Source organism: Asterias amurensis, chromosome 8 (genome assembly GCF_032118995.1).
Source record: "Asterias amurensis chromosome 8, ASM3211899v1".
Lineage (NCBI taxonomy): Eukaryota > Metazoa > Echinodermata > Asteroidea > Forcipulatida > Asteriidae > Asterias > Asterias amurensis.
The window spans coordinates 12,542,965-12,559,734 of NC_092655.1; the positions used below are offsets into that span (position 1 = coordinate 12,542,965).

General features: G+C 36.7%; 1 protein-coding gene across 3 annotated transcripts in view; it reads left to right on the forward strand.

Annotated features, from left to right (window-relative positions):
* Positions 1–16,770, forward strand: part of LOC139940491 (high-affinity choline transporter 1-like) — a 64,206-nt gene that overhangs the window by 32,881 nt on the left and 14,555 nt on the right. For all 3 annotated transcript variants that reach the window (XM_071936773.1, XM_071936774.1, XM_071936775.1), the window contains exon 4: positions 15,745–15,858. In XM_071936773.1, coding sequence (XP_071792874.1) covers positions 15,745–15,858 — 114 coding nt within the window. The remainder of the gene's footprint in view (positions 1–15,744; positions 15,859–16,770) is intronic.

The following is a 16,770-nucleotide window of genomic DNA, read 5'->3' on the forward strand; positions in this document are numbered from 1 at the left end:
CCTCAAAATTGGAACGCATTGCTGTAACATTGATTACGATCCAGTTTGGTTAGAGTGACTTCGGCAAGTGACCTACTGCCAACGTAAAAAAAAAGAAAATCAATGACAGCATCTATTTATGGAGGCCAGCCAAGCAATCCATGCCTGCCCTTGTTTCAATCTTTATGGTGTGTTATGGGATACCACTAAGACAAAAAAAAAGGGTTTTCTTTCTTTTTTATTAACTCTGTTAATTGCATCCGGCAAACACTGTGGATTGGTTTTATTAATTAGTCACCGCACCATGCGCAAGTGTGGCGTTTTTATCACTCGGAGCTGTCGGTTTTTATACCCGCGACATTCAGCTCTGTAAATTTATTGCCGATGTCATGCCAAAGTGCCACTATGGTGCAAGTTTTTATGATGGATGACATTTCTGTTTGCTCTGTTTCTTGAGGAACTACGCTGCTTTTTGCCTGGGTAAACAAAGGAGGATTTTGTCGTTAAACCAGATTTACTTTTGCAATTATGGCTTCAATTACTTCAGTATGTTTTCAAGGAGATTTTTTTCTGTGACAAGTGGTTTGAATTATACTGCATGGGAACTTTGTGAAATGGTGCGGCACTGAGCATTTTAGGTCTGTCGGAATGTGACGAGGATAAATGAGTAAAATTATGAACCGATACTTGAGGCATATTTACAAATGAATGGGGTAGAGGCATTTGTTACCAATTTCAAGATGAGGAATTGCATTTTTTTCTCTGCAGTATTTGACAACAACCCTCAAAACATTTCTGGTCATGTGCCTGAATCTCCTCTATTAAAATTTTTAGGCTTGAAATCATGCACAACTTTTGACGTGTTGTGGTTGAGCAGTCAAGTCAAGTACAGTGGATTCAAGCTCTGGTGTTTCTCATCAGTTTGAGTCCAACTTGATCCTTAAGCAAGACACTTCAATTTCGTCCTTCAGATGGAACGTTAAAGCCGCAGGGCCTGTGTGTTCTGTAGTGTACGTAAAAGAACTAAGTACACTTACCTTACTTGCTAACAAGTAATGGGGAGAGGTTGATAGTATAAAACATTGTGAGAACTGAGAAACGGCTCCTTCTGAAGTGAAATAGTTTTTGAGAAAGAAGTAATTTTCCACGAATTTGATTTCGAGACCTCCATTTTGAGGTCCCGAAGTCGAGCATCTGAAAGCACACAACTTCGTGTGACAAGGTTTCTTTTCTTTTCTTTCATTAATATCTCGCAACTTCGACGGTCAATTCAGTTCAAAGTTTCACAGGTTTATTTTATGCTTATGATGAGATACACCAGGTGAGAAGACTGGTCTTTGACAATTACCAATAGTGTCCACTGTCTTTAAAGCCATTGGACCCTTTCGGTTCAGAAAAAAAAAAAAAGTTCACAGATTTACAAATAACTTACAGGGTTTACAGAAGGCAATGGTGAAAGACTTCTCTTGAAATATTTGTCAATGAAATGCTTTACTTTTTGAGAAAAACAGCAAAACAATATAAATTCTCTTTTTAACACATGTCATGAAACGGCGAAACGCGCGGAAACAAGGGTGGAGTTTTCCATTGTTTTCTCCCGACTCCGATGACTGATTGAGCCTAAATTTTCACAGGTTTGTTATTTGATATAGAAGTTGTGGTACACAAAGTGTGGGCCTTGGACAACACTGTTTACCGAAAGGGTCCAATGGCTTTAAAGGAATTGTGCACTTTTCCCCTCTTTTTTTGTTATTGAAAAATTTGACAACAACCCTCAACAAATTTCTGGTTATGTGCCTGAATCTCCTCTATTAAAATATTTAGGCTTGAAATTATGCACAACTTTTGGCGTGTTGTGGTCGAGCAGTCAAGTACAGTGGATTCAAGCTCTGGTGTTTCTCATCAGTTTGAGCCCTATATGATCCTTAAGCAAGACACTTAAATTTCATCCTTGAGATGGAACGTTAAAGCCGTAGGGCCTGTGTGTTCTGTAACGTACGTAACAGAACTAAGTACACTTAATATTAGAAGAAGGGGTTCACACCAGTGTTTTCTGGTTTGATTGGCTGAAGATTGTGCCATTTATGGGGTGTCATGGCTGAGCGGTTAAGAGCTCCGAATTCAAGCTCTGCTGATCCTGTTCAGCAGAGTGTGAGTTCGAATCCCGGTCGTGACACTTGTGTCCCTGAGCAAGACACTTAACTATTATTGCTTCTCTCCACCCAGGGGTAAATGGGTACCTGTGAGGGCAGATATGGTTCTTGTGATTGATTTAGCCGAGTAGCGCATTTGTTGCACGAGGCTGTATACTCCCCATGGAGCTGAGATGGTTTAAGGAGTGAATTAAGGCCCAGTGACCAGGGGTAATATCTTGAAGCGCCTTGAGACACCCGTAGGGAGTGAAAAAGCGCTATATAAAAACTCAATATTATTATTATTATTATTGCACGTTATAAACAATAACATGGTGTTATGTACACTATTTCGGATGTAGCTCCACATACTGTACCTTGTAGACAAAATAATGGCGTCTTGAAATGCCCTATAATGTGATTGTTTAAATTAAGTCTTATCTTTCAAGAAAACAATTCATTACCCTTCCTCGGACAGACAGTGTCACTTGTCTAATTTTAGGCAATATGGTGAAATAGAATTTTATGTATTCTTTTAAGTACATCATCTTGAAAATCTCTTTAAGTAAACTCATTGTTGGTCAGGGTTTTTTCATTGATCTACCTGGAACTAAAGAGTTTTTTGTAAGAGGCAATTTTTTTTTTTTTTTTTTTTACAATAGCCAGTGTTATGACCAAACCTTCAGGTATTTATGTGAAATGTTGTAGACAGGCTGTAAAGTGCTGCAATATAACATCCTGTAAATTTAGCAGGCTTTATTTCTGTAGGTTACCAGTTTTTTCATTTTTTTCATTTTCATACAATCTTCCATGAGCTAGTTGGTTGATCTCAACTTGTGCTGTGGTCTGTTTTCATTTTATAGATGTTGAAGTAATATGCCAGTTGATTTTGTTCACAGAACTCAGGAAAGTACTGAGTATAGGGTTCTAATCACACAACGGTGTACAGGGTTAAAACCAAAATTTAGTATTCTTTTTTTATTTGGTTGGGGTTTTCAGGGATGGTTTTTGTTTATGCAATAAGAACATGTTATTATCGTCAGTCGTCACTCAATTTTTTTCTATCGCAAACACTTCGTCTAAGATGGTTGACATCTACCCATCAAAAAACTGAGACTCTTTTGAGCATTGATGTCGATTCTACAATTCATGCGATGGCGGATAAAAGGGGCCTAGTTACCGTAGCAACGGATGAGAACATAACTGAAGAAGCCATGCCTTCTCAGATCACGTATCCCTAGATGTAGGTATTTGAATGTAATAAGAGCGTTTCCGGAGGGAGTATAGCGTCCCTTGGCTGGGATACTTAATGTTGGGTCTTCGCTCATCCTATTATACAATTTATTGTGTTACACTTTAAAGGGTGTATGTACTTTTTGTTGGACAAAAAACACAATGTCCACAGATTTACACATACCTTACACAGTTTGAAGATAAGGATAGTAGAAAGCTTCCCTGAAAATATTACGTGCTCAGGTGCTGTAGATTTAAAACAATGTCATGAAAATAATTTTATATATATAATTTTATTTTATATATATAAAATAATTTTGGTCTCATGAGACCAAAATTATTTTAAGCAGTTACAAACGTATTTTCATGACATTGTTTTACTCATTTCTCAAAAACTGCAGCACCTCAGTAAGTAATATTTGAAGGGAAGCTTTCCACTATCATTATCTTCAATCCCTGTAAGTTTAATGTAAATCTATGGACATTTTGAAAAAGTACCAAAATCCTTTAAAGGAATTGTCCACTTCTCCCTTTCTTTGTTAGAGAAAAGGTCATTTGATTTTAAATCCCCTTTCTTTTAAAGGTCATTTTATTATATTGGCAATTACTCAAAATAGTTATTAGCATAATACTTTACTTGGTAACGGGTAATGGGGAGAGGTTGATAAGTATAAAAAATTGTGAGAACTGAGAAACGGCTCCCTCTGAAGTTACATAATTTTTTTAGAAAGAAGTAATTTTTCATGAATTTGATTTCAAGACCTTGATTTTGAGGTCCCGAAATCGAGCATCTGAAAGCACAAAACTTAGTGTGACAAGGTTTGTTTTCTTCTTTCATTATTATCTCGCAACTTCGACGACCAATTGAGTTCAAATTTTCACAGGTTCGTTATTTTATGCATATGTTGAGGTAAACCAAGTGAGAAGACTGGTCTTTGACAATTACCAATAGTGTACACTGTCTTTAGAGGAATTGTGCTCTTGTTTCCTCTTTCTTTGTTATTGAAAAGTTCACAAAAAACTCACAAAAAAGTGCACTAGTATTATAAAAGATATTAATAAATAAGCCCTGAAGATGCTTAACTTTGAAGGATTTGTACACTTCGATCCCCTTTCTTTGTTAGAGAAAAGATTTTCACCAATCTTCTCAGAAAAAATGTACAAAATTGTACACAATATTAATAAACAAGCCCTGATGGTGTTGCGCTCAAGGGAATTGTTCACCTATCTCCCCGTCCATGGTTCTCAACAAACATCACAGAATATATGTACAAGTAACTATAACAAATATTAATAAATATGCCATGATACATGTAGTGTTACACTTCAAAGGAACTCTCCCTTTCTTGGTTTTTGAATAAACAACAGATAATAAATGTAATAATATCAAAACTATTAACAAAATATGGCCATATTTATAGAATGAAAGTGTTAAAAATTCACTGAAAACCATCAGTTTGGTGATAATTCAAGTTACTATAAATTAATTAACAACAATTGTAAGTGTTGAATCTTAGTGTCGCATTGTATGGATTTAAAAAAAATTGAACTGTAAAAAAAAAAACACCCAAAGATTTACTTTACCTTTAAAAGTAAAAATTCATATTTCTGCCATGACTGGTTTCAGCCATTTTGGTTTTCGTTTGTACAAATCAACGTATCCAAAGCATGCCAAGACTGGATTGAAGGGGGGAGGGGTTGCCTTTGTTGTCTCCATGAAGTATTGCAACCACTAGACAATCATTATGAGCGGGCAGCCAAACTAAATACTGAAATAAGGGTTGTGCAAATTTACTTGTGTCCTACTTAGATGTCCCACATTCAAGACACATTGATGCGCAGATTAACATAAATCAGATCTTTTGGCTTATAAATCAAATGCAGACATGAACAAGATGTTCCCCCAAGTTAATTCTAAATAACTTTATTGACTGAAAATACATTTTATTCCAAAGGATTCAGTGAAATAATTTTGCCAGATAATGAACTTTGAAGTGATGGTCAACCGACCAATAAACCCTGTGAATTTTTTATACAACAAGATAGCTGCAGTTTAAAATATTGGCAGTCACTGACTGACAAATGTAAGAGTTCTTCGGAACAATATTCCACATTTAATCAAACCCTTCACATACCCACATTTTCTTAAACAATACAGCCATTACCATTTATGTAATTTCCCTTTAAACCTAATGGTTTTTCACACAGATTGTCTTTTGAGGGATATTAGTGCTGTAAGAGTTCATTTTATGTAATCGTATTCTCATATACTTTAATATCATTATGTTCCCTCGGTCATTCTAACAACATAATGTGGACCTTTTTCATCAATGAAGAGTTAATTGAACATATTTCATCTGAATTCATCAGACTGCATTTGTGACCATTATGTCCCTGAATGGTACGTTTTTTTCTTGATTTTACTTTCCCTGGTAATAAATTGCAGCAAAGTGGATTGGCGTAATTACATTACGTTCCTGGATAAACGATCAAATCTTGTTAAGTGTCTTTTCCCAAAGCATGATAACCATGGACACGGACGTGAACAGCTCTTAAGCAAAGTCTGTCCGTGGATCATGGCTGAAATTTCATGAACCAATAATGCAATTATTGCTTGGCAGACTTAATTCCCACTAAGCAGAACGATGCTGGGAACAAGTCCCAAGCATAGTATAGTATTCAATGGGAGACTCCTTTTTGGACCATAGGTGGCAGCAGACTTTTACCAGGGCCAAATTTCATAAAGCTGCTAAGCAAAAAATGCTGCTTGACAAATCTCTCAGCTAAGCAAACATTTAGTGGGACACATCATTGTAAACTTAGTGTAATTTTGGCTGGTAACCCGTTTCTGTTTAGCAATATGTTTCTGTGTTTAACAGTGTTTGTTCTTACAGAATACAAAATGTGTATGAAATTGGGCCTAGCTAAAGCCATCGTTCCAGGAAATGTGACTATGTTTAGAGTTAACCTTTGAATGATGTAAACAATGGAACTTTACCTGCTAAGTCTACTACCACGTAGCATTTAAAAGTCTCTCATTCAATTCAAGGCAATGCAAATTTTAATCTCAGCTAAGCAAACATTTAGTGGGACACATCATTGTAAACTTAGTGTAATTTTGGCTGGTAACCCGTTTCTGTTTAGCAATATGTTTCTGTGTTTAACAGTGTTTGTTCTTACAGAATACAAAATGTGTATGAAATTGGGCCTAGCTAAAGCCATCGTTCCAGGAAATGTGACTATGTTTAGAGTTAACCTTTGAATGATGTAAACAATGGAACTTTACCTGCTAAGTCTACTACCACGTAGCATTTAAAAGTCTCTCATTCAATTCAAGGCAATGCAAATTTTAATCTTGTAATTACTGGTCCCCAGCATTGGATAATACATGGTTTAGTGGTTTGGTAACCTCAATTCAATTCAATTCAATTCAATTCGATTTAATTCAATTCAATTTAACCTTTGTTAAAGAAAAGACAGATTCACTTAGACAAAATTTATGCAGTAGTACAATACAAGCAAAGAGTAAACATGACCAATGATATTAATACTGAGAAATGTAGCAGGATAAGCTGTGGGTTAGGAGGCTGTTCAAATAAGCCAAGGCTTGTGGGTAACGGCTCTAGACATACAGAAACAGTAAGCAAAGACATCATAACAGAACAACAATCGAACAGGGGGAGAATGTGAAATGTACCGATGATGAGCTAATTGTACAACACACCTGTATTTGCTAAGCAATGTATTTCACGCTGTACATGCTTATGTAGGAAGAGTGTTTGTTTATAGAAAGCTTCTTGAATATATGGCCCAGTTCAGCGGGGCCCCAATTTCAAGGCCCTTGTTAACCATGAAATTATGCACTTAGGGTCATCATTCTCCACTTACAAGCTATCCTGTGAGTAAGCCTTACGTTAAACATGGATTTTCTGCTTCTGTATGCACAGATTTTGTTGCTTACAGTGTAAGCAGATACATGATATTGGGCCTTCGGAACTTCCCAACTACTCTTTTGTTGAGACATAATGAATCTTGTATCAATTTAAGTGAATTTGTGCACGATAAGATGTTTTTTATTCAACTTAAAGGGTGTGGACGTTGTGTGTAAGATTGAAGAACAACAATTTTGAAAAAAATTGGTTTACAAATAACATGTGTAAAGAAAGTTGTACTTGAAAACTTCCCTTGCAATGTATTTTTCCTGAAATACTATTGTTGTCGGTAACTATTCTCAGGTTCAAAGTTATATATTTTTCCCATAATCGCAGAACTTAACAGTGAAAAGTTTCTCAAAATGCAGTGTTCTGTATCCAAACATGTATGCCAAAGGTGCAGTTCTTCTAACCAATAAGCTTTTATTGCCATTTCTTTTTAGAGTAATACCAATTGAACTGACTCTTTAAGACATCTACTTAAGAATGCATGGGTTATGGGTTCGAATCCTAAACATATGGAATATTCTCCAGTAGGACTTGGTAAGCAATATGTACATGTGTATACTACTATGCTCATCACACATCGTTGTAATGCTGGGCACCAAATACAAAATAATATAAGATAACAACAATTAGATTTATTGAGTAGCTCATGCTAATCCAACCCCAAGGCACTCTACAACATTAAAACTTCTTACAGAACATATTAAATTAAATTAACTAAATTTTGTCTGCCACAACATGCTTAAGATACACTAAAACATATACAGACAAATTTGTATTGCACTATATTTATTCAGTCATGCAAAATCGGCATTCGATTTCGCGGAGTATGTGCTTCTGTAGATTTCTGCGTATTTAACTGATGTTTGAGTGGATTGTTGTTAAATTGAATGGTTATCTTATTTCATCACATGATGCAAAAGAGCAGTTGCTTTTTAAAAACCTAAAAGTGTAAATTTACTACCTGTTTTTAGGAGCTTCAATTTTGCTTGAAGTAGAATAACGCATCTTTTAAATTTGTGGCTAATTTGCTGAAAAAAGTGTTTTCCTTTGTGGGGAGGGGGAGAGGGGAACCTGTATTGAACCAATATACAGCCAATCTGTCTTATAACCATGTGGATAAAATTCAAAATAGAATAACATAACCTTTATAACTGCCGCTAAATTGCTGAAAATGATCGGAGAAAACCTGTATTGTACCTATACAGCCAATCTGTCTTACAATCGAATGAATATCGGTACGCATGCAATACATGTTTGGTAGGGATAGTAGAGTCTGGTTGGGTTATTCATCTATCGCAGTAGTGTGCTCCATGCCAGCATCCTACCCTCGTACAGCATCACATTAGACGACTGTATCTGCATATACACCTTGGTCTCCGTTTCAACCCGCAAGGCATATTTACGATCGGTCTGTCCTCTACCTTCAGCGTCAGTGACTTGTAATTTTTTCAGCACCTCAGGTGTCAACATTTTGTTTCGCCTGCTTTTTCTAGTGTGAATCCTGGCTTTCCGTCGGTGTCCCGTTGCAAAGTGGGTCTGTTTTGATTTCGTTATGGGTTGTTTGGTTTAGTTTACCGGGTATTTATATAAAGACATGTATGATGGAGAGACGCATTGGTTACACCGGACAATAGGGCGCTTAATTGTCCTGTTTCGTTATAAAATATGAACGTTCATGCCTTCTAGAACTGTGGAACCTGAGTAATCTGAAAGTGTGGGGTGTGTTTAGATTTCACTTCAATTTGTAATGTTCCGTTGACATGAAAATCAATTGTATATAAATTGTGCAGTTATTGTTTCCTGAGGAGTCCATCTGCCAGTTGTGCAAAGTGTTTTTCTAAAATTTGTCAATTATTTACAAAGATTCGGGCACAATTTCTTTCTTTTTAAAGTAATGCACATAATGGTAAAACATTTTATACATTTATCTCTGAAGACTTTGAAGACATTGTAGTCATACTATTCAGATCTTGTCGTAAATTTGTCACTGAACAGCCCCACAAACCTGATTCAATTCAACCCAGTTGTCAAATATTTCAATAAGTTTCAATCAATCGTTCTTTTACTATACCCATCATACTATTATAAACAAAGATGGTGTAAACTGAAAATTAAGAGTACATAACTGTTGTTTCATAAAGCTCAATTAAATGAACAACAAAGGCCCGGTCCAACTGCAGCAATAACGAGAACGATAACAACGCAAAAAAAATTGTGTGTTTTCAGTTACCGACAACAAGACGCTACTTTTTGTACAGCTGATTAATTTATCAGAATTGTGCAGAGCTAATAGTTTACATCATATTATTAGCTTAGCAAGTTTTTCGTGCTTATTCTTTTTGTACAGGCTTTACAAAATTGGGCCCTTGATTGTTTAGGGCCCTTGAACTATATATAAACCACGTCAAAGATGGATGCCAAGACTTTGGCAAAAAAGGCACAGATATTATATAGATACTAAGTGGCACTTATTGTCTGACCATTGCCCCTACTCAGGCCCTTTTTATTGAAAATGTGTGTGTGTAGGTAAGACTAAATTACAGAACAAAATTCCATCCTTCCTCTCCTGATGAGAAGTTATGCAAAAATTTTGTGTTCAGTTTGCTCACTGATCTGTTAAGTTTGCTCACTGTACTGTTAAGTTTGCTCACTGTTCTGTTCAGTTTGCTCACTGTTCTGTTCAGTTTGCTCACTGTTCTGTTCAGTTTGCTCACTGTTCTGTTCAGTTTGCTCACTGTTCTATTCAGTTTGCTCACTGTTCTGTTCAGTTTGCTCACTGTTCTGTTCAGTTTGCTCACTGTTCTGTTCAGTTTGCTCATCACTGTTCTGTTTAGTTTGCTCACTGTTCTGTTCAGTTTGCTCACTGTTCTCTTCAGTTTGCTCACTGTTCTCTTCAGTTTGCTCACTGTTCTGTTCAGTTTGCTTACTGTTCTGTTCAGTTTGCTCACTGTTCTGTTCAGTTTGCTCACTGTTCTGTTCAGTTTGCTCACTGTTCTGTTCAGTTTGCTCACTTTTTAGTTCAATTTGCTCACTGTGCTGTTCAGTTTGCTCACTGTTCTGTTCAGTTTGCTCAATGTTCTGTTCAGTTTGCTCACTGTTCTATTCAGTTTGCTCACTGTTCTGTTCAGTTTGCTCACTGTTCTGTTCAGTTTGCTCACTGTTCTGTTCAGTTTGCTCACTGTTCTGTTCAGTTTGCTCACTGTTCTGTTCAGTTTGCTCACTTTTTAGTTCAATTTGCTCACTGTGCTGTTCAGTTTGCTCACTGTTCTGTTCAGTTTGCTCAATGTTCTGTTCAGTTTGCTCACTGTTCTATTCAGTTTGCTCACTGTTCTGTTCAGTTTGCTCACTGTTCTGTTCAGTTTGCTCACTGTTCTGTTCAGTTTGCTCACTGTTCTATTCAGTTTGCTCACTGTTCTGTTCAGTTTGCTCACCCTTCTGTTCAGTTTGCTCACCCTTCTGTTCAGTTTGCTCACTGTTCTGTTCAGTTTGCTCACCCTTCTGTTCAGTTTGCTCACTGTTCTGTTCAGTTTGCTCACTGTTCTGTTAGTTTGCTCACTGTTCCGTTCAGTTTGCTCATCACTGTTCTGTTCAGTTTGATCATCACTGTTCTGTTCAGTTTGCTCTCTGTTCCATTTAGATTTTGGTGTTTGTTTTATGATTTCGTTTTGACTTTACAGTGTGCATAGATTGTTTAATATTTTTTGATGTATTTTTTTTTTTTTTTTTTTTAGAGATTTTTACTTTAACCAAGAATGAACAAGTCAAACAGACATTGTAACACGCTCATTTAAATTTTAAGTGTTGTACAGTTTAGTTTTAATATCTGAATATTTTGAGATAGATGCTTTTCTCTTCTGTTCTCATTGGTTCCAATCTTGTCTTGATGGGATAACAATTGGCCCATAACTAAAAGGCAAGCATGACATGAAGGTTCTTGTACTTTTCCACCAGTCTCTATGCAAATCCTTTTGAGCTGGAAAAGAGTTGGGTTCAGAAAACAGCAGTATGCTGTATAATGGAATATATTCAAGCAGATGGGCATTTGGAGTGGTACTCATGACTGTTTGCACCGCTGGCCATAGATAGCCAGTCAGAGAAGTGGGAGTTCTAGTATCTACACTCACACCATGAGCATGGCCATAGTGGTTAAAAGTCACGTTTCTTGTCTATCTGAGAAGTCAAGTGTATCTTTCCCATTCATGACTTCAGAAAAATGTTCACGAAATATTTTTGAATACTAAAACTGTATTGTTTTTTTGTTGTGTTGAATATTATTCATCTTGTAGAAGTTCAACTAAGAACCTAGTTTTATAATCTAGTTTTATAATCGTTGTGATGGGAAAGATGTAAGCAACGAAATATTATATCAAAAATGAAAATACTAAGAAGCCAGTCCTCGAAGTTAACACTGGTTGTCAGGCCAGAGGCCACTAATTGTAGCCTCGAGCCAGTCATCTTAAAAATGGTCAAGTCTGTGGTTTTGTGTTTTTTAACTCAGCGCCTTGAGTACCTTGTTTGGTAGATGCGTGCGCTATATAAGACTTTGATATTATTATATTATATAAGACTTTGATTTTATTATATTATTATTTACTGAATAGGAACAGGCTGCTGTAACATCTTCAAATCTCTTGAAGAAAAAGTGTTCATATTCTGCCACCATATTTTAATTCGTTATGAAATGAAATAGTATATAGTTTACTCAAATGAGATATTCCTTTTGTAAAAAATAGTGGAAAAAGTGGTGGCAGGAAGCGGAAACTTACCCCTCTTGAATATGCTTTACACAAATCGGACAAATGAGATGTATCTAGATCTTCTTTTAGTGTTTTTGTTCAACTCATTTTGATTCTTGTCTCAGAAAGTAAATAATAAATGCTTGACATAAAAAAACCCAGCTTTGTCCACTAAACTGATAGAAATGAAGCAGCCCTCAGGGGTCAGAGACACCTTGATGTTATTTGTCACTATCGTTGTTGTTTTAAAGGGACTGGACACGTTTTGTAATTACTCAAAACAATTGTTAACATAAAAACTTTCTTTGTAACAAGCAATAGAGAGGTGTTGGGGAGCTAATGAGGAGAGGTTGATATGATAGTATAAAACATTGTGAGAAACCGCTCCCTCTGAAGATTCCATAGTTTTTAAGAACGAGAACATTTCTCACTCAAATAATCAAAGACTTCAGCTTCGGTCTTTTATTATGCATCTGAAAGCACACAGATTTGTACAACAAGGGTGTTTTTTTCTTTCATTATTCTCTTGCAAATTCGATGACTGATTAAGCCCAAATTTTCACAGGTTTGTTATTAATTTGATGCATAGGCTCCTATGTTGGAATACACCAAGTGAGACTACTGGTCTTTGACAATTGCCAAAGGTGTCCAGTGCCTCTAGGTAATAATTGAAAGGCGAAGCTAGCACTTGAAGTGTTTGTGTGTTTTCAGCCATTTGTGCATCAAGTGTCAGAGTAATCGTACTTTCAATCAGCCGGTTCTTTCATCGACAACGGTGGGGAATTAAAGTGCCTGTAAAAACCTATCAAGAGTAATCCACTCTGTGATTGCTTGGGGTTCCTTCTGCAGACTGACTGGATCTGCGATGAAGGCTATATCGATCGCAACGCCATGTCACGAACCGGGTCTGTAAGTGTCGAGTATTGATCCACTACTCCTCAGCTGCTTGCTTGGCTCGCCTGGTTGACCAGACTATAGGGAGGAATGGGAAAAACACTCGGACGGATTACTGGCTAAGGAACCCAGTCTCCAAGAGACATTTTCTTTTTTCTTTTTATCGTTTATGAAAGGGCAAGGGCACCAAGGCATCTTCTCCTTGGTATAGGGAACGCTATGAGGACATTGTTAATTTCTACTGGAGCATTTCAAGGGCACCAAGGCAATGACCAGGGGGCATGGAGGCAATCGCCTTTTTTGCCTCCGTGAAGTATCAAGCCTGCTGCCTGTATATGTTGCTCATCAATGCTTGAATGTTAGCACCAGACTATTTTTTTTTCAATCCTCATTTGGGTTATAGACCTTTTTATTGCAACCCAGAGACCAAGTGTTTGCCAACCGAAGTTGGAAAACTAAAGAACGCCATAAAATGCAAAACAAAAACAGATACATGTAGCTATAGTATGTGACATTGTTACACAAATATTTATAAATACCCAGGTCAAAATTCCAGTTGAACCTAGTTAACTGGGGTCAACTGGTTCAACTGGATAGTGACCAAACTCGTCCATTTTCCATATTAACCAACTGGTTTGGACTAGGTTCAACTAGGTTGAAATTATAAACCAGTTGGTTTCTGTCCATTTTCCATATTTAACAGACTGGTTTACACTGTGTTTAACTAGTTTATCAACTGGTTTTCAACTAGTTCCAGTTAAACCCAGTTTAACTAGGTTCAACTGGAATTTTGACCTGGTTAGTGTTGAATTTATTGGAAACAATTAAAACAACTAAATGATGGGAGGCCCCTTATTTTATGTAATTGAACATTTGGAGAAAATGTTGCTGTTGGCTACAACATTATGCTAACATGATCAAACTTTTACCGACATTCGGCCGTCCATACCAACCAGCACGGTTTGTTTATCAACAACAAGTAAGGTCTGTTGTTTATCATCATGTAAAAGGAGATGGCTGCTCTGTGAAAGACTAACAGTATTTTGCAGTGAATTGTAGCTTCCAGAAACACACAGTTTGCTAGAGTATTGGGGTTGTTAGCATCCCATGGCCACACTGCATGGGACCACTAAGACTAAGAGCCAGACAAGCTACCTGCGTTGCTACTTCCATTGAGTCAGTCATAGAACAACTATCACAAATTTATTTAGTTAATAACACCGTGGGGAACCTCTATTGAAAGTTGTGTCTGTGTAGCAAGGAGCGTTAACATATATCCCATTTGAAGATGTATGTACAACCTTTTGCCTTCTACAGTGTCTACTAACAATTCATCAAGTTCTATGCTATTTTATTAAATTAACAAATAGACTGGTGCTAGTCTTGTGCTGATTCAAACAGCGGGTTCTGCTATTAAGTTTAGGATTTTGTTCCAAAGCAACATGTGTGAACCTGAGGTGCATGAAATGTCTTAAAGGCAGTGGACACCATTGGTAATGTCTCAAAATAATTATTAGCATAAAACTTTACTTGGTGACGAGTAATGGGGAGAGGGTGATGGTATAAAACATTGTGAGAAACAGCTCAAGACCTCAGATTTAGAATTTGAGGTCTTGAAACGAACCATCTAATCGCACACACTGACAAGCGTGTTTTTCTTTCATTACTATCTCGCAAGTTCGATGACCAATTGAGCTCAAATTTTCACAGGTTTGTTATTTTATGCATATATGTGAGATACACCAAGTGTCCAGTGTCTTTAATATCTGTTAGACTTTCACAGTCTATTATACTGAGTCTTGTTTTACCAAAACTGTAGCCATTCTAACATGGATTTAAACGGGAGAAGGAAAACAAAATGGTCGCATATGATCAAGACCTGTATGAATTATGCAGTCTAAATGTCTAAATATCTACAAGACTTGCACTATGATACTGAATCTTATTTTGCCAAAAAATAGAACCAGACTATTAGCCCTTCAAGCCTCATTATGATTACAGGGGTTTGAAAGGGAGACGGGAAAAAAAAGGCCTTATTTGATAAAGCTTAAAGCGCTATGAATTATGTAGTAACAACACTCGAAACTAGTCTAGAAACAATCTGACTGTGTCAGTTAAATTGAAACAATTATCCAAGTGATTCACCACTATTCAAAGCATTTACTTAGATTTAATTCATTCAATGAGGCTTATCACACATTTGGTATGAATTAAACATTTCTACTAAGCGGTTTTGAATCGAGTAAGGATTAATAATAGAAGATTGACAGACTGTCACATGGGGAAAAGAAATCAGTGTGGATTGTAACCCCCAATCTAAGGTGTGTGGTTACCTCAGAAATCAAATTAATATGTATTAGTTTGAGGTGGTTGACCTTATAAGGAAGTAAGGTTTTAAGAAAATCCATAAATGGAAAATGTTATTGATTAAAAGTGTAAAGTGCTGGATTTTTACAGATGTGTATGGAATACACTGAATGTCTGGAATTTTGCAGGTATTATGTGTACATGTATGTACACTGTTGGCATGCCTGATACTGAACGAAGGCAACAAAGGCAATTGCCTCCATGCCCCCTGGTTAATGCCTTGGTGCCCTTGAAGTGCTTTGAACATTAGAAATTTACAAATTTTTCTTAGGGTGCCCTTTACCCAGGAGAAATTGCCTTGGTGCCCATGTCCTTTCAAAAACGAAGCACACATGCCTGTGTTGTTGACTGTGAACATGGTAATAAAACTGTTATCAACTTTTACATTTCAAGTATATACGACAAAACAATTTTGATTACTTGTAACACTGTTTTTGTGTGTTTTTATCTTTGTCTTTTCAGCCACATGGGTAGGAGGAGGTTACATAAATGGAACGGCAGAATATGTCTTCCGATCTGATTATGGGTTACTATGGACACAGGCACCATGGGGATATGCAGCCAGTCTTATTCTAGGTAAGTCTTACTGGTGCAGCTTGAAGTAACGGAGAGTGTAAGAAAACTCCCATCGCCAAACAGTAGCCATTTTTGTTTCCTTCAGGTTTCCTTTATACCCAGTAATGGTTATAAATACAATTTCTTCAGCAGTAACAAAACCAGCCGGTCTATTTCTACTGTAAGCCTCAATAATGAACTAGTGTAAAGTATGGGACAATAAATTACTTGTGCCTGATCAAAAGTCACAAAACTTCAATTCTCAGACTAAAATCAGTCGTGCTTTGTAAAGTTATGCAGGGAAAATGTATGCAGAGCAAACTTAAAGGCAAATTTATCCTTTGGATTTTGGATACAATCTTGTTGATAAGAAAGAGGTTACCTGCCAAAATACCATATTATGTCTACAGTTTGTGACTGGTTCCCTGCTTATTTTTGCTTAGCAGACATTTAAAGCAGTATTTCTTGCTTATAAGCAGTTCTATGAAATTGAACCAAGGGCCCAAGGTCATAGAGATGCATATTGAACAAAAAGTTGCAAACAATTGTGATTACCAGAAAAGGGTTGCCAGCCAAGTTACTTTGTCATCGTTTACAACTCGTTGATTTCTCTAGGAAGCTCTATGAAATCGGGCCCAAGTGACCTACATTTGGCTAGCCATCCATGTACACTGTCTTTATTGTGAGAAATTCAAACTGTAGTGTTCACTTTGTGACCAAGCAATTCGGCTTACCACTCAAATGGCACGCTTTGGTGCATGCATGATAAAAGAACAAAATGGCCGGGTCCAAGGTCAGTAGAGAACCAAATTATATTAGAACCAGGGATGCCATTCTCATTTCATAGCCTGGAATATAGCTTTCATTTTTTCCTAAAGTTATTAGGTATAACAGAAAAAGCATCCATTGTACAACGGCTTTATTTTTGATTTT